At 35.7% G+C, this 27558-nt stretch overlaps 1 protein-coding gene and 1 long non-coding RNA gene across 6 annotated transcripts; both read right to left on the reverse strand.

Annotated features, from left to right (window-relative positions):
* LOC147760585 (uncharacterized) lies at nt 1–27139 on the reverse strand. Of its 5 annotated transcripts, none has more exons than XM_087017905.1 (2): nt 27050–27139; nt 1–5587 (listed from the first exon to the last, which is right to left on the reverse strand). In XM_087017905.1, exons 1-2 carry the CDS (start codon nt 27070–27072, stop codon nt 3457–3459), a joined length of 2154 nt encoding a protein of 717 aa, XP_086874031.1. In that variant the 5' UTR covers nt 27073–27139; the 3' UTR covers nt 1–3456. The 5 variants fall into 5 exon arrangements, with proteins under 5 accessions (XP_086874031.1, XP_086874032.1, XP_086874033.1 ...); XM_087017906.1 differs by lacking the exon at nt 27050–27139 and adding an exon at nt 25095–25194; XM_087017907.1 differs by lacking the exon at nt 27050–27139 and adding an exon at nt 21108–21406.
* Nucleotides 16533–19775, reverse strand: LOC106178656 (uncharacterized). Its single transcript, XR_015335536.1, has 2 exons — nt 18964–19775; nt 16533–17366 (listed from the first exon to the last, which is right to left on the reverse strand). It is a non-coding gene; the product is annotated as an uncharacterized LOC106178656 (long non-coding RNA).
* Nucleotides 27140–27558: the final 419 nt, after the last annotated feature.

A 27558-nucleotide genomic window follows, 5' to 3' on the forward strand; every position in this document is an offset into this window, starting at 1 on the left:
TATTTTTAAAATTAAATTTATTTACCAAAATCAGCTGTGTGCAATTTAAAATAAAGCATAAAATTGATTCAACAGTGCCTCAGTATCACTTGTTTTCCCCTATTCTTAAACAGGTACATATGTAAAATTAATTGTCATTCAATACAACTGTTGTAAAAAATTCTTTCTCACTTTTAACAGAATATTTAGAAAATTGTCACAATTAATGATTTCTCAAAATTTTGAAGTTTTAATCATAATACAGAGAAATGACCGTGAAATAAACAGATCTCACAACATTTACGTACTATAAAACCTTGTTTAGATACTTTTCTACATGATAAATTCCATACAATATTTTTCACAGAACTGCTCTGAAGTGATTGACTACATATGGCACATTTCATCTAGGAATTTAATGCATTCTAATTTGTTCAAGACAAATTTCAACCTTACTGCTCTAGTCAAATTTTTCTTTTCAAATCGCACTCCTCTGAAAATTAATTCAAACTGGGTATAGTTTTGATTTGTCAAAATACTTAATTATCTGATAATCGATAAAGTATATTGAAACTTGATATTCCATAGATATATAATACTATAATGTCCCACCACCTGTGATATTTCTACATATGTATTTCTTTTCCTAGGTACATCGCTCATGTAAATGATGTCCTTCTTCATTCAAAAAAATTATGCATCTTTACAGTCAAATTGACCAACCCATATCTATAGAAGTCGAATAAGTGTATATTTAAGTCGGTACAACAGCCAAAAGTCCCCATTTTTTCTCGATTCATATTAGAACAAAATATTGTAACGCGAGGGATCCGGCCGCTCGACCGCGACACCCGAGCGGGACGTGGGAACTTCGTATGGGAAAGTATATCCCTGTCCTTCAGAAATAAAGAGGCAGATTTGTGTTTCAAAATAGTGTTTATTAAACGCAAAAATCTACCATCAAATTCTCAAGTTCGATTATCACATATAGTCCTAAGAGTCTATAAAACTGAGACTTCGGTGACGAGTGCAGATGAGTCAATATCCTGGATGGAGCTGGGTAGCATGCATCGACATCTATCATCTCGCAGGTGGAGTAAGGTAGCTGGACTGGTAACATGGCAATCAAAGGACGACTTAGTTTGGGGGAATGTAGCGCGCCCCAGATTACATGTTCTCTTAACAGAGAGAACCCATTTAGATAACATGTGAAGATAACTTAGGATGACGTGTATTCTTCGAAATAAAACAGAGAAAGTAATCTCAACTCAACTTAACTACTTGCACAAAGAGTGCACAATAATACAAGCGGGTGTTTAGTAATGAAAACAGTTAATCTAAGGCAGGGTGGAGGGTAAGCTACGGGAATGATCTAACTGAGAACGTAACTACGATCTAGCAATTACTATAGTAACTGGCAAAATTAAGATTATTTAAATTAAAATCTATTCTAAATTACATACAATTGCGCTTACTGCAAGACGGGTAACCCCTGCAGGGGCACCCTACTAAATAAAAAAAATCTAACTCATTGGCGCTAGCTGTCTAGTAGAATTTTCAACAAAAGGAGAACTGTCAGATTCGAATCGCCCCGCTCTGGAGCTCTGCGGCCCTATCTATAGACTTGTCTCGTTACGTCAACACTCGTCGCGGTCAAAGGTCGGGGTCGTGACCTAACAGCATGGCCCCTCAGCATGGAAGTGTGTCCAGCGTGTGTATTCAAATTTGGACTATTTTTACCTTATTATGGATTACAATGAAAGACTAAACTACGAAGTTCGTTTGGATAAACACTAGGACATATGGCTCTGAACAAAACAAAGTTTTTAGGTAGGATTAGTGACAGATAACTTAAAAAAATAAAATAAAAACAGGTTAAAGCAGACGATCGTGCAGCCTGTGTTTACATTACGTCTAATGATTTCTTATAGCGGATTCGTAGCCTCTCTGACCCCAATTGTTACCATATATACACTTGCTTATTTTCTTAAATTCCCTAACATCAACACGGATATCATTTTCCAACGCCCATCACCAGAAGAACAAGTTATCTTTTAATTGGAAATGTTGTTACTATATCAAGCGCACTGATCATTAAATCTCCCACTTTAATAATCTTGTACACGAACTTTTCTTTTAACCAATATGGGATTTTTTACATCAACATCTTAATACTTCCCTTTGCTTTTTATAAACATAAACTTAAAGATATTAATATGATTCAAAATGTTTCTGGTAAAATAAAATAAGTATGAAAACTGTGTCAATATCGACTTAGCCAAAATAACCTTATCAATAACAATAATGTTTCTTGAAACCCACGATTTTTGCACATTCTTAAAAATATTCTCACAGTGTTTTTTCGTGATGGGTGGGGGTTGTTTACAGTTTTTACTGAGGGCCGTGCTACAAATTTCAACTACACTACACTACACTACGTTACATTAGGGTTCAATACAGTATAATATACATGTATATTGTGTAAGTACGTGCATATTCGTAAAAGTGCTTGCTCTACTAATGTAGATAAATTGATGTACAGTGATGGCTACGCAGAAGCACATGGTTTCAGTTTGTTTCCTCAGTGAAACGCTCATATCAGGAGAAGTGATGCAGGACAAAGTGCACTTGCTCTCTTTCAGTGTCACTGTGCTCCTTATATTTAATGTACCTTCAATACTGACAAAATGACCAATTCCTGACCAATTCAATAATGACAAAATGAAAAAAAAAAAAACTTGTTTCATTGTTCCGTGTTCGTCGATCAGCACATATTCACCGGCTGTGAACCCAGACTTATGTTCTTACGTAGCTTTATGTTCTCGTCCACATATTCGTCCCTTGAATAAAAAACAGTTTTTCCAATCATTGTTTCTGCTTCTCCATAGATCTTTTGTCACTTGACATGGCTGTTTTAGTGATAAGGGCTTCCTCGTGATAGTGTTCCATGTCAGTTGTAGTGAGCACTTATCCAGATGAAGCGTCCTCATCAGATTTATACAATATGATGCGCCTATAATATTAGCAGGTAAAATCGATAAATACCAAATTAAAAAAATAATTACACGATTGAAACACTGCGAAATAATCCCCAAGTTCCCAATAAAGATATCAACAAGGCAATCGGATTGCCGGCAAAGCTGAAAAAAGTGGGCTTGCCCCTAGCTCGTCTCAAACTCAAGTCACAAGTCTTCCCTCCACTTAAGTATAATTTGAATATCCTCCAATTTATATGTTCTCTAAACTAAAAACACGTTCGCTTAATGACACATAATAATAATATTAATAATAATAATAATAATAATAATAATTGTAATAATAAAATTCATAGACCATAATTATATTTGCTGTTGCCGTTTTGGTCGGCATCATCATGTTTGTTCATCGTCATGATCGTCAGACTAGCCTTCTGTTGATCGACTGTTATCTGGAGGCTGCGTCCTGATTGTCGGCATGTCCCTCTGCTGGTCTTTGTCCCTAGCCTAAGTCCAATTCCTGACCAGCACGTTTTCCAAAGAACTTTTGTATCTCTTGCATAAGCTGTCTCTCTCTTCTTAGTCTATCAACTCTCTTGCAGAACTCAAACAACCCGTTCTTTTTATTACCAGATGGTGCGGTCTGGTCCTCATCAAGAGAGTCAACTGATTGCAATTTTGCATTATGTTGGTCATCTTTTTTTTCCTGTGTTGGGTACGATAGTTTTCTTGTCGCTTCTTCCTGATCGTCGGCATGTTCATCCGCTGGTGTTTGTTTCATTGCTAATTCAAATTCGTTCACCATACCAATGAGTTTCCTAAGTAACTCCATGGCAGGATGATACCGAGCTAATGCTAATCCATCATCAACCACTCCTTTGGGTACATCGGTTACAATATCCTTCGCAACATCACTTATTTCCTTTATGAAATCCTCGTCAACTGCTGAATATCCTAGCTGATCTATCGCTGTCTTCCAGAGAGCATATTCCATCGCAATTTGTGCTAACCCCTTTTCTTCTTTTACTTTTGTTTTGGATTTGTTCCAGTCATTATTTGAAAAAGTGCCTACTGCTCCCCCGACTGCCCCCATGACACTGTCCGAGTCATTTTCTGGTGAGTCGAATAGCCTGGGACTATATAAAGCTCGATAAACCTGATATAAAAACGTGGGATCCGTTAGATCAAAACTAATGTTATACGTTGCTTGGATTTCCGTTAGGATTGCCTTTGGATCATCAAGGATGGTGTGCAAAGTGTTTACAATAACGTTTACAGATTCTTCATCCAGGTAGTCAATCATGTTGTTGTCTCGTATGAAGTAGTTTGAGATGCACTTCTTGTGGAGAAAATCAAGCAAGAGGTCAAAGAAATCGTAGAAACGTTGTCCCATCTCTTCGTTTGTCCACCTGTCCTGTGGAATACGCTCGCACAACCAGAACAGCGTTGTCTTCAGGTGGTAGGAAGAAAGTGTGCCGGATTCTCCCAGTAGGTGTTTGTGTATCAGTTTTATGATACGGTAAACATGGCGCTGGACTTGATTTAAGGACAAGGAAAGATGTCGCTCAGCTGATACAAAAGAGATCCTCCATTCGGTTCGGGAATCTTTATCACCGGGATTGGTAACTGGAACAAAATGGCAGCCAAGTTCTTTCACAGCTTTGATTTGCTCCACATTAGGCCAACCACTCTTTCTGTCCCGACTAAGCCATTCATCTGCTTCGCGTGGAAACTCTTTGCACGGAAATGAAGCAACAAAGTCGCCAGCCATAACAAGATTTTGTTCTTTGTAAAAAAGATTGGTTAGCATCTCGTAGGTCACCGCTGGGCCATGAAGATGGATGCGTACTTCTGGAGTTTCCAATAATTCTTTTAAATTTCCGAAACTTGAACCCACGCGTTGAATGTAAACTTGCGCACATGTGTTGCTCAGGTATATACCCCCAGAATCACGTTCCAAAATATCTGGCACATCAAACAACCAGTGTTGGCCTTGGATCTTAAGTTTGACATAACCGGGGTGACAGCCCCGGCCATCTACGAGCAACGCTGCCTCGGTTGTTGCCTCAGATTCTCTGCGAGACATGACTGTAGGGAAAAATGGAGGTGATAGGACCAGCATAATATCTGCATCCATTAAAGTGTTGGGTGATTTATCCTCCCTGTGAATCACATAAGGGATCGCAAGACCGTCGGTGGCACTACCCACTAACTTCACTTTCAAACAACTGGGCATACCTATCATCTCTGGATGAATGTTCTTGGCTGAAGCTTTCAACAGAATTTTGAGTTCCTGCTCAGCATACTTAAAGGGCAAACATTTATAAAATGTATGATTTGTCTGTTTGAAGTCAGCTAACAATTTTCCTGCGGATTCTGCCCTCTTACAAATTTCATTTACGTCCACTGCATATTCAAAACCCGTTCCGATATTTCTGCACATTTCAGATAGCTCTGATAATTTATTTCTGGTAGGATCTGATTCGTCCCCGAAGATCACTTTGATTAACTGTTGATGGCGATTCACTGACTCTTTCTCCTGGGGTAGCATCTCTACTAAGTACTTTGAAAAATTTTCCATATATTCTTTATTTTCAACACTTCGTCTAGGTCGTCGATCACTTGATTGTAATCTAAAATAAAAAATGAAATAATAATAATAATAGTAATAATAATAAATGTGCTTTTCATGCTGGATCAGAATTTTTAAAAAAGTGCTTTGTGAATCGTTTCTTTCGCCTCTAGGGAGGATTCACCCTAGTAAAAAGTACGGGTTTTAAGCTACGACATCAATTATTTACATTCTGAATTTGACAGATATCAAAGCTCTCTGATTATCTGTAATGCTATGCAAGTATAAAAAAAATTAAGAAAAATATCATCATTGTATTACATGTGGGTTTTGTAATAAATACGTCCCCACATTCATGAAAATAGTTAAAGATGCATACATAGTCAATTTTGTGTCACAAAAACCAACCAAATGCCAGCATAGAGTCTCAAGTAGTGTAACTAAGAGAATTACCAAAAGACATTGTTCAATTGTACCTGAAAATGATGTTTGAACTGATTTTTCTGCTAGCATTTTATGCTGTATGTCAATGGAGCGGAAAAGTGGGTCATGAAAGTAGGTTAAATTTACAACCAAAAATTTAAAGAAAGGAGAAGTCTAAAGCTCTTTTATGGCTGATCCAATGATTTATTCAGTTTATCCCTTGGCATGTCGAATTTATTTGAGTCGTATAAGAAACTAGTACAAGTGGTTTACATGTGTTACTGGGAAGCCACGCTCCACCGATGCTCGGTTCGTATGTACCTTTAAGAATTCGATAAGTTCATTATTATTTACATACGGTGTATAAAAACGAACAAAGGGAATTTGTTGACATCATTTATTAATCTCATTTTATCAAACATACATTTTACTTTCAATTTACTGCGACCTCAGCCTTTATTAAGTTGTCGAGACCCAGTTTCATCAACACTGGATAGAGCTATGTTTGGAAGACACTGCATGCTTCTTTGACTCTGATATTGTTGTCCAGAGGCTAAAAATGCCTTTTTTTCCTCGGGATAACAGTCCACAGGATAACAATGTTATGTTGTAGATACAGGTAGTATTATCCACAGGATAGCACTATTCAGTGTTGATGAATCTGGGCCCAGGTGTTTTGCCTTTGCGCGTTCTACGTAATTAGTAACTGGTATACGGGGTACCGTAAACGAGAGAACCATATTGGTAACGTGAAGACTACATGTTAGCGATTTTCGAGTGGTGTTGCACGAAGCTATTGTTAACCTGTCGCTAAGTTCTCTTGTAGTGTTCGATCACTGTTTCTCTCGTTATCACCGTACCGGAAGTAGAACTCTTGCGTAAAAAGTGCCATGAATGTGCTACTAGAGTATGTCTCGAACGTTTGGCTTGAGGAACCGCAAAGGAACATCTGCCATGCGTAAAGGATCTCCCCCACCCTTTCCATCACTCTTCTTGTGGTAAACAGAGGGAATCTCTCGTAAATTTCATCATCGTTCATGTATCCTTATACTGTAGATTCTGTCTCAGGTGAAAACGTCGTAATCTCCGTTGCCGTCTGTCGGCACGGAGAGCAAGGGGGGAAGAAGCCTGTTGGTCAAGATTGCTTCAGTTTATTGCATCCATGATTACACTTTCATAAGTAGTAATAAAAGGACGACAGCCTTACCGTTGTACCAAAAACTGGCAGATTGTGGTACATTTTTTTCATATCTATTTTTCAACTCACTTTATATGTGTTTTAATTCACTAGAATAGGGACGTTTATATTGGTTGACATAACAGGTGTATACAGAAGATTTGAAAGGTAGGTGTTAGTTTGGCCCCGATGAACAACATTTATTCGATGAATTGGATGAACAAAAAACGTGCATTTTTATTGACCTAAAAGAGAGATGGCACGCGGCCATTTATATATCCCAGTATCTAATCATGCACATTCATTGTGTGTAAAGTAATGCCAACCAACCTTCTCAGTAAAATGCTAATATTGGTGTACATCTGTGCACTCCCATGTAATACCTAAAAGCTTGCACTTGTATATTAACAAAAGCTAGGAATGACCTATAACCAGATAAGGAGGCAAAGTAATTTGTGACAGACACGACGAATAATTTGAACAGCTGTTCAAACATACTAAGCCTAATGCCTTTCAAGCTATGTATCTTACTCATAATATCATCTAACCCATTTTGGCAATGTTTGGCGGACCCCAACCAGACCGACAACAAACAAACTGTTGATAACTTTTTGTCACTATAATTGATGACACACGGACAGAATTAAAATAACTCAAACTATCAAGATAATTTCTCAAACACGTTCAATATTAAAGCTGATTTTTTTTATCTTTTCAAACATTTTGCTGTTCATAGGGAATCTTTCCTCCTCGACATACAGACCAAGGAAAATTTAAAGGATCAACCTAGACAATATGTCAAACAAATTCAACTAACACCCCAGTTGACTAAATTTCGCAAATTAGTATATTAATGAATAGCTTAAAGCATGCGTACCTTTTGCCATTTTCCACATCCATGGTAAAAACTAAAATAAAGCCTTTGAAGAAAAGTTGGAGGGAGATTTTTAGTGCGCAATAGCTGTATATTGGCGTGGAAATGGCCTTTTGTAACCGGTTAGCATGCCCTTTATACTTCAGCTTCTGTTTACTTTCTCCATGGCTACAGATTCAAAACATTTCTATTTTTATGAGGGAATTTTTCTGACGCAACATCACATATATGTGAATGTCAATTTATATAGCAATGAGTAAATAAATTCTCATCTTATCTTGTATGAATGTTTTTCGGCTTGTGTTTGATAATTTTCATTTATGATCAAACTACCAAGCTAATGAACATTTTTGCTCAAACTTTTATATTATCTTGTAAAAGCACGTCGACCAGCAGCCAAAATTGAGCACAATTCTTGGAAAACATTTACTTGAAAAAAAGAAAAACGGTTGAACATTTGATAAGGAAGTCCATATTTAAAACGTCAATTGTGTGTTCCTTCTGTAAAATAATTCGCCCGAAATACAATGTAGAAAGACTTCTTAAAACGAAAAAATGCTAAGAAAGAACTTACAAAACAAGAGCGAGCTGATAATGCAAAGCCATTTAAACTTAAAAGGACAAAGTTTTATTAGTCCTGTGGCTTGAATTATTTGGTTGTTTTTTTTACACCTTATCATGGTCGAACATTAAGTATATACAAATACACAGTCTCGAATACACGGTGCTGATAAACTTCACCCTGTTTTCCAATCATTGCAGCAAAATCAAAGTGGTTTGCGTCGAATGCGAGTTTGATCCTAGCATAGATCAAAAAGGGGGATTTTCCTATCGTTTCCTTTCGTCCATATGCCTATAAGTTACATCGTCCTACTGTCTATTGCCGCAAGGAATGGAAAAAATAGAAAGACTGGGTTGCACAAAATTTTGCTCTAAGAGTAATTCTTTTACACGTAAACCTGTAGCACCAATGACGGTTTGAAAATTATTGCATGTGTTCAATGCAATTTGGGTTTTCTGCAAGAACCTCGTAAGTAGAAATGGAACTTGACGAGTAATTTGATAAAGAAAAAGTTGATCTTCATAGAGAGGGAGCGGGTTTAATTTCAAGTGTACACATATTGCTAAAGATAAAATAAAATATAGTGAGAGAAAAGGGACAGAATGAGAGAGATTAAAGAGATCACACCAGGTCTGTAGCAATGTTTGGTGTTTGGTGAACCTTCACCAATCCGACATTGAACAAACAAACTGTTGATAAGGAGAACATTTTGTCACAAAAACTGATGTCGCACAGACACGGAATTTCGATTAATCAAACAATCAACCTAGATAAAATATCAAACAAGTTCAATATTTTAAAAAGCTGATTTTCTAATCTTTTCAAATATTCTGCTGTTGATAGGGAAACTTTCCTTTTCGACAAAAACTTGGCTATACAGACCAAGGATGAGGCAAATAATCAACCTAGACAATATGTCAAACAAATTCAACTGACGCCCCAGCTTTCCCAAAATATTATATTAAAGAATATCTTGAAATAAGCTTACCTTTTGCTATCATCTTTATCCATGGTGAAAACTAAAATAAAGCCCTTGAATTTGGAGATAGATTTCTAAGTCAAAATAGGTGTATGTTGGTGTGAAAATGGCCTATTTTGACCGATAAGCATGTACTTTATACCTCAGCTTCTGTTTATTGCCGGTTCTATGGCTACACTGTCAAAATATTTGTAATTTATAAGCGGAATTGTTCTGACGCAACATTTTCCGGTGTCCCGAACTAGAGGAGAATGTTATAAACTAAACACATCTTGGCAATAACCCATAGACTAGCCTGTAGAGTGGTTTAGTTATTATGATCAACATTATTGTTTTTATCTTTATTAATATCAAACAATTTTACTGTTTGCAGCTATACCTGTTTTGAACCTGTACTCTGCGCCATATAATAGCAATGGTGTAAAGTAGTGATATTGTAAAATCCTGCAATAAAACTTTCTTCAAATATCAAATTTTATGAGATGGTTGAATACAACATCAGTAATAGAACAGTAATAGAATTCAGTATAATGATACTGAATTGTTGTAAAGACATGTAGGAAGCAGTGTGACCATATATGCTCGGGATTTTGTTGGAGAGGGACATTTCTCGAGTTTGTTCACTGCCCTGTGAAGTCATATTTTGTGGCCTGAGATGCCGTATCCGTTACTTTGTGACCTGACCTGTCAAAATCATGTCTGGGCGCTCTTTTCATCTTTCGATTCTTCCACATTAATCAAGATACGGCGTATCAATTACAAGTGCCCGGGGGGGGGGGGGGGGGGGGGGGAGCATGAAGGGAATAAATAACTATAAGTAGTATCCTTGCGACACAAGGTTACTCTGCCATTTATATCTTTCAATTTATGCTGTGAAATAATAGCCAGCTAGTCCGTTGATCTCGCGAATCAACCAAATGACCGTTAGTTGAGTTGCTTAACTGCAAGTAATTAATCCCCTCCCCTCCTCCGAACGTCATACTGGCAGGTTTCCAAATGAAGACTATACCGCAGAAAAATTTTGGGGCCCATAATAGAGTCAGCCAAGGACACGTTTGGGGAACACGTTTGAACACGTCACGATGGACATTTACAGGTGTAGGACCAGAACAGAGCCTCTGGTAAACAGTTTAGAACCAAGGGACCGAACTTGATTTGAGGACCAGAAGAGAGGTTTAACAGACGTTCACTTCGGGCTAGACTCTTCAGGTTGCATCTCTAGTCAAACATAAGCAATCCTTAAATATCTGGTAGCGGCGTTTGAATCATCTAAAGGGAATAATTCAGAATAAAATTTAGAAAGGGTATTTTCGAAATTGAAAGGTGTTTTTACTTGAGACGAGCTTGATATTGGTCGGTCTAATTCCATTAAACATTAATATGATGCCGGGAGTGCCTAACCTCTTAAGTCACGTATGCAGTGGGAAAGTAAATTGTGACAGACATGACACATGATTTGAACAGCTGCTCAAAATTATTAAATACGCCTTTCACGCTATGTATCTTACTCACAATACCTTTCGCCAACTTTCGCCAACTTTCAGCATTATGTGCAAACTATTCTGATTAATGGAAGGTAATATCAATCTACTTTCCTTAAGGTGTTCTTATCAATGGTGAAGATTTGATTTCTTAGCATATGTAGTAAATCCGCAGCGCTTACACCGGCTGACAAAGCAGTGAGGCATCACCTGTAAATTATGTGCTGACGGTGTAACCAGCATAATGTCGTCTGCATATAGGAGAATTGACACCTGGTTGTCTACATACGTTATTCCAACTCCTAGATCATAAATTCCATACACTATAGTATTTGCAAAAACGGAGAACAAAGTTAGCGAAATGTTGTCGCCTTGCCTCACGCCAGTCAACCTTACCAATGTAGAGGTGCAACTGAGGTCACAGGCATGCTCTTATAAATATTTAGTGCATAGATTTAGGGCCCCATATAAATAATTTTGTATCTAAGTTTCACTCTCCTGAAACCACGGATAATAATAATAATAATAATAATAATAATAATAATAATAATATGTTGTTAAATTGATTTATTTCTGTGACAATGCCGAATATATACAAATATAATACAATAATGTGAATATATAAGTAACGGCCCAGCCCTATGGGCTTACAGAGTCACCGGTTACCAAACATTAGTTATATAGAAGCTTCTTTCTGACCTGAAAGCAGTTAAAGAGAAACCTCGCTGTGCTTCTATGAAAATCTGTAAAAAGCACTTGAGGTCTCTCCTTAACCACTTCCAGGTCATGAAAGATAAGATCACCCACTTTTACTTTTTCAAACCATTTTTTTCTTAAATCTTTATAAATTGGACAATCAAATAAAAAATGATACTCATCTTCTACTTTTTGTGTGTTACAAAGAAAACATAGTCTGTCATCTAAATTTCTGTTAACAAAGCGGCCCGTTTCTACATGTAATGGAAACTGGGCCATGATCGATCTTTCTGCAGCTTTTAAATTGTACTTAACATAATTTTCCACAAATAAATTTTCTTTAAGTTTTCTGTAGACCCTTAACTTTGTTTTTTTTAATACTGCTTCTTTCCAGGCTCTCTCCTGCAGTTTAAATAATATGTTCTTTATAACGCCAACATCACAATAAACTAAATCATTAAACAAATGCTCCATTTCACAAACAGCTAAAACTCGAGAGACATGAGCACACCAATTAATGTTACCCTCTTTTGCCAAGTCATAATCTCTAATGAAAATTTGTTTTGTAATCCTATCGTCACTCATGCTCAAAAGTCTGTTCCACAATCTTATAAGGTGCAACCATCTTTTATATTTAGTATTCATCCAACCTATATCACCTTCTATGGCCAGAAGAGGAGTAAATCTGTGCACCCCAAGAAATACCCTGGCGGCTCTAAACTGAATTTTATCTAGCTGCTTATATTCATTATATCCCCAAACACCTGCTGCATATTCTAGAATGGGACTAACACAAGAATCAAAAAGCTTTGTGTACGTGGAATACCCCATATATCCTTGATGTTTATACTTAGCTACTATGGAACCCAGTGCCCTACCTGCAGCATGAGACATCACATCTTCTACTTTTTGTGTGTTACAAAGAAAACATAGTCTGTCATCTAAATTTCTGTTAACAAAGCGGCCCGTTTCTACATGTAATGGAAACTGGGCCATGATCGATCTTTCTGCAGCTTTTAAATTGTACTTAACATAATTTTCCACAAATACATTTTCTTTAAGTTTTCTGTAGACCCTTAACTTTGTTTTTTTTAATACTGCTTCTTTCCAGGCTCTCTCCTGCAGTTTAAATAATATGTTCTTTATAACGCCAACATCACAATAAACTAAATCATTAAACAAATGCTCCATTTCACAAACAGCTAAAACTCGAGAGACATGAGCACACCAATTAATGTTACCCTCTTTTGCCAAGTCATAATCTCTAATGAAAATTTGTTTTGTAATCCTATCGTCACTCATGCTCAAAAGTCTGTTCCACAATCTTATAAGGTGCAACCATCTTTTACATTTAGTATTCATCCAACCTATATCACCTTCTATGGCCAGAAGAGGAGTAAATCTGTGCACCCCAAGAAATACCCTGGCGGCTCTAAACTGAATTTTATCTAGCTGCTTATATTCATTATATCCCCAAACACCTGCTGCATATTCTAGAATGGGACTAACACAAGAATCAAAAAGCTTTGTGTACGTGGAATACCCCATATATCCTTGATGTTTATACTTAGCTACTATGGAACCCAGTGCCCTACCTGCAGCATGAGACATCACATCTGCATTTGTACTATAATTAAGTGTCTCTACTAAGGTAACTCCAAGATATTTATAAGACTTTTCATAATCAAGTGGCACTCCACCGCAATTAAACTGAAAGTTACTCCTTTCAACACCTGGTTTTCTAAAATGTACGATTTTTGTTTTCTTTTGGTTAACAAATAAACTCCATTTATAAGACCACTCACTTAGCTTATCAAGCATAGCTTGCAAGTTTTCCTCAGTAGGAGCAATAAATACCACATCATCTGCATATAATAATATATCTACAACGTTTTTTCCTAATAATAATAATAATAATAATAATAATAATTCATCGTCTACCACCAAAAGGAGCATACAGTTACGTAACTGTCACAAATGCAAAACGTCCAGCTGTGAAACGTTTTACTCATTTTGAAAATTCAGTAATCACTGGTTCCGTTCTTTGATTTATCTCCTACAAGTATAACGTTGTGAACATTATAATATATATTATTATATATTATAATATTCTGTATAGCGCAGTAAATTGTTTTTTGAGCGACTTTAGTTTGCTTCTCACTGAATATTACAAAACGGGGCAAATACATCCTACCGACAGGTAAATAAGCATTGATCTAATTATTTTTCCCATCGTGATCCATATATTATATCAGGAATGTCAAAATACCATGGAATCACAATATATTTTTTGGTCAGCAACAAAAAACACTGTTTTCTCTTGCCCCAAGTACTTGAACAAATTGAAACTTTTTGGCAACTTTTCTGGGAAACATAAATAACGTAGTATTAGCCACGACGCCAAGCCCCTCGAGTTGCAGTTTAGATATTTATAAAAAAACATCCTTACATCATATATAATATCGGAGCGCGATATTAAAATTCAAATAAAATGACCCGGAACATTATCACACATTTCCGGAACATACCTTAAGAGGTAAAGCTCCGAGCGTAATGTAAAGGCATGGTAAAAATAAAAATTTGAATTTAAATTGAGAAAGTATTGGATTTTTGTTCCATATACAAATATGTTTAAAAATTTTGAAAACAGCTTTGAATTCATTCAATTTTGTTTTTGGGCACTTCACCGTGTGGAATGCATCTCTATATTGGGTTTGGGTGCAATGAGCCAAATTGTATACGTATCATTGTTTTTAACACAAGCGGATGCTTTATGGTAATTATTTTTCAGCATTTGGTACAATATTCTCTATACTCCAGTTATTCAAAAGTTCTTCAACAAATTATTTCAATGTAATCAAAGCAGATTTGTTGATCAATAAAAGCTGCAAACACACGTGTTTTTTTCCAATGCTGTTAAGACAAAGACGTGATCTTCACATGATCTATGTTATTTAAAACCGTTTTGCAAAAAGCTATGAAATTGCCAAGGTTTGGCCAAAAAAACAAACGATAAATTTGGTGATGATCCATTTATTGCAAAGGGATGGCAATATAACCAAACAAGTATTGTTCAGTTTATCCACTATGACGTACCTGTATCACACTGAATTGAAATTCTACTTTCATTTATTTACCGCTGACGTCAGACTCTTCCAGTGATGAATATTACAAATGTTAAAATATCCGGATTTTTTTTCATTTACAAGTCCCAGGCCAATACACTGAGCTGTGTAAAAAGAGAAGGAAGAGAGTGAAGGAAAAGAGACATATTAAAAAACCTAGGGTTTAAGAAGAAATTAACCTTGACGTGTAATTTGATAAAGTAAAAATTCGACCTTCATCGAAAGGGAGCGGGTTTTACATTGTATTGTATTGTATTGTATTGTATTGTATTGTATTGTATACATTGCTAAAGATTACACAAATAACAGAGAGGGAGAAGAAGAGAGAAAGAATGAGAGAGAGATAAAACAGACCACACCAGGTTTGTAACTTGAGTCAACAATACCAAATCCTTTACATGTATTACACATTGGAAATGTTTGGTGAACTCCCACCAATCCGACATTGAGCATACAAACTGTTGATAACTTTTTGTCACAATAATTGATGTCGCACAGACACAGGATTTAGATAACTCAAACTGTCAACCTAGATAATTTGTCAAACAAATTCAATATTACAGCTGAATTTATCTTTTCAAACATTTTTCTGTTGACAGGGAAACGTTCCTTCTCGACAACAACTTGGTTCATACTGACCAAGGGTTATTCAAATGATCAACCAAAACAATATGACAAATTCATCTAACACCCCAGCTTGTCTAAATTTATCAAAGTAGTAAATAAAAAATAGCTTAAAGCATGCTTACCTTTTGCCATCTTCCTCATCCATTGTAAAAACTAAAATAAAGCCTTTGAAGAAAAGTTGGAGGGAGATTTTTAGTGCGCAATAACTGTATATTGGCGTGGAAATGGCCTTTTTAGTCCCTTACCTACACTGGTCTATCGTTTCATTGTGTGAAAAGCTCCAGTGGCCAGACAATTTTCACGGTGCCATGAAGATAAACAGTTAAAAAATATCCACAATAAATTCGGCAACCGTAGGATGCGCCAACATATAGATAATTGCGATAGTATTTATGCCAAAACATCAAAATGAATAGCCCTGCCGTTCCAATCGGCAATCCTCGACTGTCGAGTGCGGAGACATCCGAGTAGTTCCAAGTGCTGCCGTTCTACCCTTTAAACCAATCAAAGCAACGGAAAGGGGTCACGTGATCACTTGACCTACATCTGATCGATGTAAACAATGAATTTCCATGCGAAGCTTGCACATTTAATAGATGATTCCCATGCGTTGTTTCAATAAAAAAAAATACGTCCTAGGTTTTTAAAATCGATGTCAATATCGAGAGAAAGATTTTAATAGTTGGAAAATACGTGTATTTTAGGTGTATTTATATAATTGGCTAAATGATGACGTGAATTCACGGCAAAAAGGTATGTAGTATAGCCCGTAGACTGTGCACTGTACCACTTCTACAATCGCACACAGGTCACACTATTACCCAATATAGTGATCATATAATCACTTGCATGTATGTTCAGTAATGTTACATTGAATGCATTTTAAATTGTCAGGTGTGTTAAAGCGCATATAATCACTTAAAATTATTTGACTCAATATTTTACACTGATAAATAGTATAAATGCATGTGCAGAGTTACAAACTAGGTATCATGCGGACTGTCTGTTTATGAAGCTGGCAAGTGCTCAAAAAATTATTTCAAAAATATATAAGTGCTTCACTAGGTAGAATAATTGAGTTTTTTATGTTCAAGTTTATCTTTAAATTGCAGAGGTACAATTTTTAAAGAAGTTTAATTGTTGCAATTAATTGCAGCATTGTCTAGTAATAACAGCATATTAAAAGAAATAACAGCTCACATTTAACAAGGCTTTTATGATAAATATAATATATTTTTCCAACTTAATTATTTCAACTGTGAAATTATAACTTTCTACATACAAAGATTAATAAAATGCCATTCGAACAGGAACACTTAAAGTTTTGCAAATGGATTTTAGGTCTAAGAAAGCAGGCTAGCAATACCATTTTTAGAGCTAAGCTTGGCAGTTACCCTATTATTTCAACTATAACTAAACCTGTCTAAAGATTAGTCTTAGACTGGAACAACTACTAGTAGATAATAGAACTGTAAATCAGGTGCACAGTCTTGAGCAAGATACAAAGGGAAACACATGGACAGAATCTATCCGAAGATAACAACCCACCAAAGAAATTATATCAAATAGAAAACCTTTTAGAAATATTGAACATAAAAATCGAAAAACATTTCTGGCAGGAATTAAATAGCTCAATCTCAAACAAATTAAGGGCATACAAAACAATAAAAAAAATATTATGAATGTGAAAATTACATCAAAATGAGTGTCTCCCCATTAAATATCAAAACACTTGCAAAAATTAGACTAAGTGACCACAACTTTTTTTTTTTTTTTTACAAATAATGCAGATAGCTGGCAGCACTGGTGACTTTGATATACCAAACCCTGAGACTGATCTCAATTTCTTGGGAGATGGACCTTGTATTTTGGGAAGAGTACACCTGGTTGATGGTTCTTTAAAAGAAGCAAAATAACATTTTACTTTTCATACCATATATATTAGTGCATTATAATGTGCAGATACTGACTACTACAGAAACAACTTTAACATTGGATAAATATCCAAGTGGGTGTAACAAAGATATGTAAAAATAGTAATGTGCTCAAAATTCAGTTATAAAAACAGTTGCCCTGTATAAATAAAAAGACAACATAGAATACATATTTCAAATAAAAACATCTGGATACCTGGATACACAAATGATTTAGCAAATACAGAGCAGACCGCAAATCCTTGATTGTTGCAAGTGCTATTGCATATACAATCACTATGATTTAATTATAAAATAAATAAATAATAATGAAATAAGATAAGACAGTCGCATGTGAGTTTATCACATGATTGACACCAAGTGATATTAACAACTATAATTACATATATCCTCATGATTCAAAGGGCATAGGGTAGGTATAGGATTCAATGTATTAGTGGCTCAACATGTTCCTTTTATGAGGAACTAAGCTGTAACAAACTATAGGCAAATGAGACCCACTGTTTAATATTTGTTGCAACTAAGACAAATAAATCAAGTTTAAAGATCTAATAATTAATAGGGAGCCCACTAGCATTCTGCTGCCCAGATTAATATCAGATGCTTTGAATAAAAGTGACTCTTCTCTTTAAACTGAACTACATCTACCAGTCACCCTACTCATTATAATTATTCCTTAATTGATACTGTTTGTCAACGTATTTCTTTATTGATACTATTTATGTATACCTTTACTGATTTTATTCATAAGGGAAAGTTACAAGGATTATTCCTAACAGTCCTAATTAAATTAATCACATTGCAGCTTGTTCTGTGAAAAGCTATCCTACTTTTTCTGGCTCACAAGATACAGTAAATATTCCCTAAAATACATTCTCATTGAAGTTGGGCTTAGCCTATACATATTTATATTCACTAATGGTTGCACATGAGCAGCAATGTAACTGGGGGGGAGGAACACTCCACAAATAACATAAAAGATTCTACCATGATACTTAAGCCTCTGTCTCATAAAATCCCACCATAACATTTGTTTGTATATCTTGTTGTGTGAAGCCTTACATTATTTTGTGTAAATGCAATGCTAATATGGATGAACTAATAATGAGATGTTAATCATGGCAAGAACATACAGCTAGCTTAGGCTGTATTCCCAGAGCTTTTAGATTGATCTGTCCCCGCAGGGAGTCTCACTAGATTACTGTCAGATAATCCGGCTTAAATGTCCGTCCCGCCTACTACAAGCTGTAAGGGGGTATTTAACTTTCGTGTCCGCCCCACTGACAGCTGTTTAGCGTGAACCCCTAAAGTAGATATATCTAATCTCTGGAAATGGGGTCTTATTCAACAGAGAATGAGTTGTTTCATATCTTAAAACCTCTAAGTATTTACAAATAAAATAATAATAACACTAATAAACTTTTTTATCATTGTCTTTTTTTTCTTTCTTTCATATCACTTTTATCAGTCACATATTGTTATGTAACATCAGCCACGTACAATGTAAACATCACACGATCAGGGCTGATTTAAAAACAAATTACAATATGTTGACATACCTTCTTCAGCAGGACTGCCTTGTTTCCCAGCTTTCTCATACTTCTTTGCCGCCTGAGATAGCCCCTTCTTGTTAGTTAGCTTTCTGTAGCAAGAAAAGTGACATCGTGGTTTGGCTTCCAAATCGTCGAATCCTTTATCTAAATCCGTACTGTACGGATCCACTGAACAGCAGCGGCTTCTCTGCTGCCAAATTTCCGCCATTGTTTCGCTGCGACTCTAAAATTTTCCCAGCGAACACGTGTGATGGTATCTAGAGTCTCTTAATTAGCTACCTTCTTCTATGTGCATGCAACACGAAAGATGAGAATTTGGCGAAGATTTCGCGTCTCCCTCCTCAGACTCTTCATTACAGCCGACCATGCTGCTTTGTTTACATGGCATGGCCTGGTGGGAAGGTGACGTGACCCCCTTTCCGTTGCTTTGATTGGTTAATGTGATCTGAATCTGATTAAAAGGCTCGAACGGCGGGGCTATTTATTTTGATGTTTCGGCATAAATACTACCGCAATTATCTATATGTTGCCGCACCTCTCGGTTGCCGAATTTATTGTGGATATTCTTTTACTGTTTATCTTAATGCACCGTGAAAATTGTTTGGCCACATCACATATTGAAGGAAAGAGCTTTTCTAAACGCTTTTATGCATATCAGGTGGGGGACTATTTGTAACCGGTAAGCATGCCCTTTATACTTCAGCTTCTGTTTACTTTCTCCATGGCTACAGATTCGAAACATTTCTTTTCTTAATGCGGGAATTTTTCTGACGCAACATCACATATATGTGAATGTCAATTTATATATCAATGACTAAATAAACTCTTCTCTTATCTAGTATGAATGTTTTTCGGCTTGTGTTTGATAATTTTCACTTATGATCCAACTACCAAGCTAATGAACATTTTTGATCAAACTCTTATATTACCAATTTTGAGCACAAAAAATAAAAATGAGTTGGAAAAAAAAAAAAAAAAACATCAAGTGTGCGTTCCTTCTGTAAAAGAAGAGACGCTTTAAAAGAAATCGCCCGAAAGAGTTCTTAAATTGAACAAAGCCTGAAAAAGAACTTACAAAACAAGAGTCATTTAAACTTAAAAGGACTAAGTTTTATTAGTCCAGTGACTTATTGTGTTTGTTTTTTACGTCTTATTATGGTCGAACATTGAGTGTATGTACAAATACACCGTCTCGAATACATGGTGCTGATAAATTTCACTCAGTATTCCAATCATTGCAGCACAATCAACGTGGTGTGAGTTTGATCCTAGCATAGATCAAAATGGGGGATTTTCCTAACGGATTTCGTCCATAAAGTGGTCTCGGGTGTAGATCTAATGTGAAAAGTGGACACGGGCGCGCAGATATCTGTAATGTGAGGAAGATAATCATTTTTATGTTACATCATCCTACTGTCTCTTGCCGCAAGGAATGAAAAAAAAAAGACGGGGTTGCATCAAATTTCGTTGTAAGAGTAATTCTTTTACATGTAGCACCAATGATGGTTGAAAAATTAATGCATTTGTCCAAATGGATTTTGGGTTTTCTACAAGAAACTCGTGTATAAGTAGAAAGAAACTTGACGAGTAATTTGATACAAATATTGATCTTCGTCGAGAGGGAGTGGGCTCGATTTCAAATGTACACACATCGTATACAATGCTCAAGATAAAACAAATAATAATGAGAGAAAAAGCGAGAGAGAATGAGAGGGAGATGAAAGAAATTACACCAGGCCTGTAACTTAATGCAATGATTGGTGTTTGGTGGACCCCCACCAACCTGACATTGAACAAACAAACTGTTGATAAAGAGAACTTGTTGTCGCAATAACTGATGTCCCACGGACACAAGATTTAGATAACTTAAACTAACAACCTAGATAAATTGTCAAACAAATTCAATATTAAAGCTGATTTTCTTATCTTTTTAAACATTTTGCTGTTTATAGGAAAATTTTTCTTCTCGACAACGATTTGGTTTATACAGACTAAGGATGAGCCAAACAATCAACCTAGACAATATGTCAACAACAAAAAAAAAAAGATAAATAAATAAATAAATAAATAAATTCAACTGACGCCCCGGGCCCCAGCTTGTCTAAATCTCTCAAAATATTACATTAAAGAATATCTTATAGCAAGCTTACCTTTGGCTATCCTCTCTTTCCATGGTGAAAACTAAAATAAGGCCCTTGAATTTGGAGATAGATTTTTACTGCGTAATAGCTGTATGTTGGCGTGGAAATGGCCTCTTTTTACCGATAAGTGCACCTTTTATCCCATCAGCTTCTGTTTATTGCCTCCATGGCTACAGTTTCAAAACATTGGTAATTTCTGAGGGGAATTTTTCTGACGCTACATTTTCCAATTAAATACGTTACTTTGGATAAATATTGATAAAGTATTTGCTGTATACTTATCTTATCATTTACACATGTATATACTTTACTTACCAAACAGCAATCAAATCTCCGTTTAAGATAAATCATCACTTTTAAGTAACCTGGATCTAATGTGTTTTGCTGCAGCCAATGAAAAAATATAAAGACTGGCTTGCAACCAAATTTAGTTGTAAGATCAATTATTGTACATGTAGCACCAATGACGAGTGAATATTTAATGCATGTGTCCAAAGCAATTTGGGTTTTCTGAAGATTGACAGGAAATCTAAAAATACTGAAGAAATAAAAAAAAGCACAAGTAAATGACGCAAAAAGAAAAAGGCAATGGTATCCCTGGAATAAGCTGATGAAAAATTCACGTCATCAAAAGTCGTAAAATGTGGTCAATGATTCAGGAAAGCCTTATGTATGAAATTCCGATCAATTTAGAAAACTTGAAAATAAAATTCATGCCAGTGTGTCATGTGGTAGCTAACATAGCAAATACCATTTGGAAACACGTAAATCAGATTTTACTTCATGTCAAAAAAGGCGGAAGGGGGGGGTCTAAAATAAAATGATAATAAAAAACCCCTTGCTGAGACAACATGAATCAATCTACTGTCGGAAACACCTGAATCTATACATAAAATCATTTGCACCTACAACTGTTATCGAATCTGAAAATATGCTTGTTGGATTTAACCTACTAGTGGAGGTTTTCATTCACCTTCCTATAACTGGTGACATCCCTAGAACAAGTGTACATCCGGACCAGACTCAACTTGTGGGATTAAATTCTGAGCGAGTTTCAAGTGGTAGTACTACTAATTTTGAGAATATCCCTATAATAACTGGTAAGTAACCAATGGAAAAAGGACTAAATATCACTGTCTCTAAAGTTGGTCACAGGGTTATTTAAGTGCTCCATTCACTGGGAAGAGATTTATTAAACAAAATCAACACAAAACTACTGGTAGAATAACATCTTTCAAGACTTTGAACACTCGGAATTTGACTTTGAACACTCGGAAAATTTCCGAATTTATATATAATCACTAGTGACGTACACTTCGGGCTAGACTCATCGGGTTACATCTCTAGTCAAACATAAGCAATCCTTAAATATCTGGTAGCAGCGATTGAATCATCTAAATTGGATAATTTAGAATAACATTTAGAAAGGGCATTTTCGAAATTGGAAGGTGTTTTTACTTCAGACGAGCTTGATCTTGGTCGGTCTAATTCCATTGAACATAACAATGATGCCGGGAGTGCCTAACCTCTTATGTCACGTATGCAGTGGCAAGTAAATTGTGACAGACATGACACATAATTTAAACAGCTGCTCAAAATTACTAAATCTAACGCCTTTCAAGCTATGTATCTTACTCATAATACAACCTAACCCTATTACCGACTCCTTTCGCCAACTTTCAGCATTATGTGCAAACTATTCTGATTAATGGAAGGTAACACCAGTATAGTTGTATCAATTTCAACAAGGAACAAACGGTGAATTTGGTGATGATCCATTTATTGCAAAGGGATGGTTACATAACCAAACGGTTATTGTTCGGTTTATCTTCTGCTATGCATCTAACCTAACTGAGATTTTACTTTTCATCTATTTACCGCTGATGGCAGATTCTTCCAGTGATGAATATTACAAAAGTTAGAGCGTCCGTTTTTTATTCACAAGCCATAGGCCAAAACTCTGAGCTGTGTAAAAAGAGAAGGGAGAGAGACATATTAAAAAACCTCGGGTACAAGTGAAAATCAACTTTGACAATTACATGTAATTTGATAGAGAAAAAAAATTGATCTTCATCGAGAGGGAGCGGGTTCGATTTCAAGTCTACACATATTGTATACATTGCTAAAAATAAAACATATAATAATGAGAGAAAAAGAGAGAGAGAATGAGAGGGAGATTAAAGAGATCACACCAGCTCTGTAACTTGATGCAATGATTGGTGTTTGGTGGACCCCCGCCAACCCTACATTGAACAAACAAACTGTTGATAAAGAGAACTTGTTGTCGCAATAACTGATGTCCCACGGACACAAGATTTAGATAACTTAAACTAACAACCTAGATAAATTGTCAAACAAAGTCAATATTAAAGGTGATTTTCCTAACTTTTTTTTAACATTTTGCTGTTTATAGGAAAACATTCTTCTTGATAACGATTTGGTTCATAAGGACCAAGGATGAGCCAAATAATCAACCTAGACATTATGGGTGTATTTCCAGAAATTTAGATCGATCCATCAAACTGCAAAACTGCAATTGTTAGGCCATTACTTAAAAAGCAAGGGCTGTGTAAAAATGTCCTGAAAAACTATAGACCAATATCAAATCTACCATTTTTAGGTAAATTTCTTGAAAAAATGACACACAAGTATATATTACATGCAAGAGCAGCCAGTCTGCAACAATCACTTCTATGGAGACTTGTCTTGCAGAGATTCGAGAATGGATGAAAGTGAACATGTTGGCTTTAATGATAGTAAGACTGAGTTGATATGGTTTACATCAAGGTTCAAGGCAAATAGAAAAAATGTAGCAAATGCCAACATTTGCATAGGAGATGTTCTTATAAAACCATCTAGTTCTGTAAAAGATTTGGGAGTTACCCTCGATGAAAATGGCACTATGGGCAAGCGTGTATCTGAAGTGTGTAAATCAGCATCTTATGCACTATGGCGCATTGGAAAAATAAGGAAAGTGTTAGATAACAAAATCACTGAAAAAATTGTACATGCATTTATATCATCAAGATTAGATTACTGCAATAGTCTCCTCTTTGGTATTTGTGACTATCAGATTAAAAAGTTACAAGTTATTCAAAACTCAGCTGCAAGACTGGTTTGTCAAATTAAGTACAATAGTACACACCATATCACTCCCATTCTGAAAGAATTACACTGGCTGCCTGTGAAGCAGAGGATTGATTTTAAAGTACTTTGTATTATTTTTAAGGCGATCCATTCACAATGACCATTATATTTATCTGATCTTATCTGTTTTAACTTACCACGGCGGTCCACACGTTTTAATACTGAGAATGATTTTATTTTAGAACATTCTGTTTTAGAGAAGGGGTGCCTCAAAAGTTATGGAGATCGTGCTTTTGTAATCTACGCCCCAAAAGTGTGGAATGGTCTCCTAAATTTTATTAGAAAAACAGAAGACTTTGACAATTTTAAATCTCTTTTAAACACCCACATTTTTAATTCTGTCTATATCTCTTAGTTTTTTTTTTATAAAATATATATATGTATTTTAATAAGATTGATTTTTAGTAGTGTAAATTTTAAATGGTTTCCAATGAGAGTTTATGATTAAAATATTGTAGTCATTTTAATGATTTTAGTATATTAGCCTTTATTGTAAGGCGCCTTGAGATAGAATGTAAGGCGCCATAGAAGAATCTCATTATTATTATTATTATTATTATTATTATTATTAAAATTTAGATCGACCTAACTCCCTGGGGGTTCACGCTAAATTGCAGTCAGACGGGCGCGCACCATAGTTAATCACCCCCTTAGAGCTTTTAGTAGGCGTGACAGACGCTTGAGCCTGCCAAGCTGACAGTAATCTAGTGAGACTCCCCACAGGGATAGATCGATCTAAAAATCTATGGAAATGGGGTCTGTGTCAAAAGCATTCAACTGACGCCCGGGCCCCAGCTTGTCTAAATTTATTAAAATACTACATTAAAGAATATCTTGAAATAAGCTTACCTTTTGCTATCCTCTTTATCCATGGTGAAAACTAAAATAAAGCCCTTGAATTTGGAGAGAGATTTTAAGGCAAAATAGCTGTATGCCGGCGTGGAAATGGCCTATTTAACCGATAAGCATGTACTTTATACCCCTGCTTTTGTTTATTGCCGGCTCTATGGCTACACTGTCAAAACATTTGTAATTTATGAGCGGAAATTTTCTGACGCAACATTTTCCAGCGTTACCTTGGCTAAATATTGATAAAATATTTGCTATTTACCTATCTTATCATTTATAAACTTTACCTGAACAGCAGTCTAATTTCCGTTTAAGATAAGCCATCACTTTTAAGTATCCTGGATTAACTGCGTTTGGCTGCAGGCCAAAAAAAAAAGAAAGACTGGGTTGCAACCAAATTAAGTTGTATGATCAATTCTTGTTCATGTAGCACCAATGACGGTTGAACATTAATGCGTGTGTCTAATGTAATTTGGTTTTCTGCAAATTGACGGAAAAGCGAAAAAAAAGAAGAAATAAATAAAGCACAAGTACATGATGTAAAAAGAAAAAGGCAATGGTATCCCTGGAATAAGCTGATGAAAAATACACGGTTTAAAATAAAATGATAAAAAAACACATTGCTGAGACAACATGAACTGATCTACCGTTGGGAGCACTTGGACTTATTCATAAAATCAGCTGCCCCTAGAACCGCAATCGAATCTAAAAATATGCCTGTTGGACTTAACTTATTAGCGAAGGTTTTCGTGCATCCTCCTTTAACCGGTGACATCCCTAGAACACGTGTACATCCTAACCAGACTAAACGTGTGGGATTAAATCCTGCACGGGTTTCAAGTGTTTATACCCGTAATTTTGAGAATATCCATAGAACAAGTACCCAATAGAAAAGGACTAAATGTCACTGTCTACTGAGGTGGGCGGAAGCACTAAGGGTCCTTTAAGAGTTCCTTTCACTGGGAAGAGGTTTGAAAAACTAAAAATTAACACAAAACTCAAGCCCGTCTCATAATACCACCCAAACCTCTTGCTGACTCATTTCGCCAACTTTCAGCATTATATGCAAACTAACCTGAGTAATGGAAGGTAACACCAATGTATTTATATCAATCTACTTTCTTTAGAGTTCAAATTAATGTTTTTTATACAGAGCTTTTTTCATACAGATATTGATACATACAGAGCTAATGAAACTGTTCTCTGCTTTTTTAGCAATGCTGTTGAGACAAAGACAAGATCATCGCGTGATCTATATTCTTTAGAATTCAAACTATTGTTTTTTATACAAGAGCTATTTTCATACAGATATCGATACATACAGAGCTAATGGAACTGTTCTCTCCCCTACTTTCTTTAGAGTGTGCTTATCAATGGTGAAGATTTGATTTCGTAGCCTTGCCATTTGAGTTTTTTTAGCAATGCCGTTGAGACAAAGACAAGATCACGTGATATATATTATTTAAAACCGTTTTGCAAAAAGTTATGAACGGGATTTGATAACTTCTCAGGTATTGCCAAAATTTCACCAAGGAACGAACGGTGAATTTGGTGATGATCAATTTATCGCGAAGGGATGGCAATATAACCAAACGACTATTTTCCAGTTTATAAACTGTTATACATCTAACTTAACTGAAATTCTTCTTTCATTGATTTACCACTGAACTTTTTAGGGAGAATAATTGATGCCCCACAGATGCGGGGTTTATAAAACTCAAACTACCAACCAAGATACTTTGTCAAATAAAGTCAATATTAAAGCTATTTTCCTATCTTTACAAACATTTTGCTGTTGATAGGGAAATGTTCTTCTCGACAATTATCTGGTTCATATGGGTAAGGATGAGCCAAATAATCATCCTGGACAATATGTCGTACATATTCAACTGGCGCCCCAGCTTGTTTTAATTTCTGAAAATACTACATTAAAGAATATCTTGAAAAAAGCTTACCTTTTGCTATCTTCTTTATCCATGGTAAAAACTCAAGTAAAACCCTTGAATTTGGATAGATAATTTTAAGGCGAAATAGCTGTATGTTGGCCTGGCAATTGCCTCTTTTAATCGATAAGCATGTACTTTATACCCCCAGCTTTTGTTTATTTCCGGTTCCATGGCTACACTGTCAAAACATTTGTAATTTATGGGCGGAATTTTTGTGACGCAACATTTCCCAGCGTTACATTGGATAAATATTGATAAAATATTTGCTTTTAACTTATATTAACATTTATAATTCAATTCTTAATTAAAATTGTGAGATCAATTCGTGCACATGTAGCACGAATGGCGGTTGAACATTTAATGTATATGTCCAATGCAATGGTTTTCTGCAAATTGATGGAAAAACGTAAAAAGAAAAAATAGAAGAAATACATATAGCACAAGTAAATGAAGCAAAAAGGAAAAGGCAATGGTATCTCTGGAATAAGCTGATGAATTTGGTAATGATCCATTTATTG

This window comes from Lingula anatina, chromosome 7 (assembly GCF_051362555.1).
Source record: "Lingula anatina isolate TDL-2025a chromosome 7, LinAna3.0, whole genome shotgun sequence".
NCBI classification, from domain to species: Eukaryota; Metazoa; Brachiopoda; class Lingulata; order Lingulida; family Lingulidae; genus Lingula; species Lingula anatina.

Coding starts and splice junctions, on each gene's coding strand:
- LOC147760585 (XM_087017905.1), bottom strand. CDS start 27,072: ATGGATAAAGAAGATAGCAAAAG. Junction 5,588..27,049: donor GATAAAGAAGATAGCAAAAG/GTAAGCTTTTTT, acceptor TTTTTATTTTAG/ATTACAATCAAGTGATCGAC.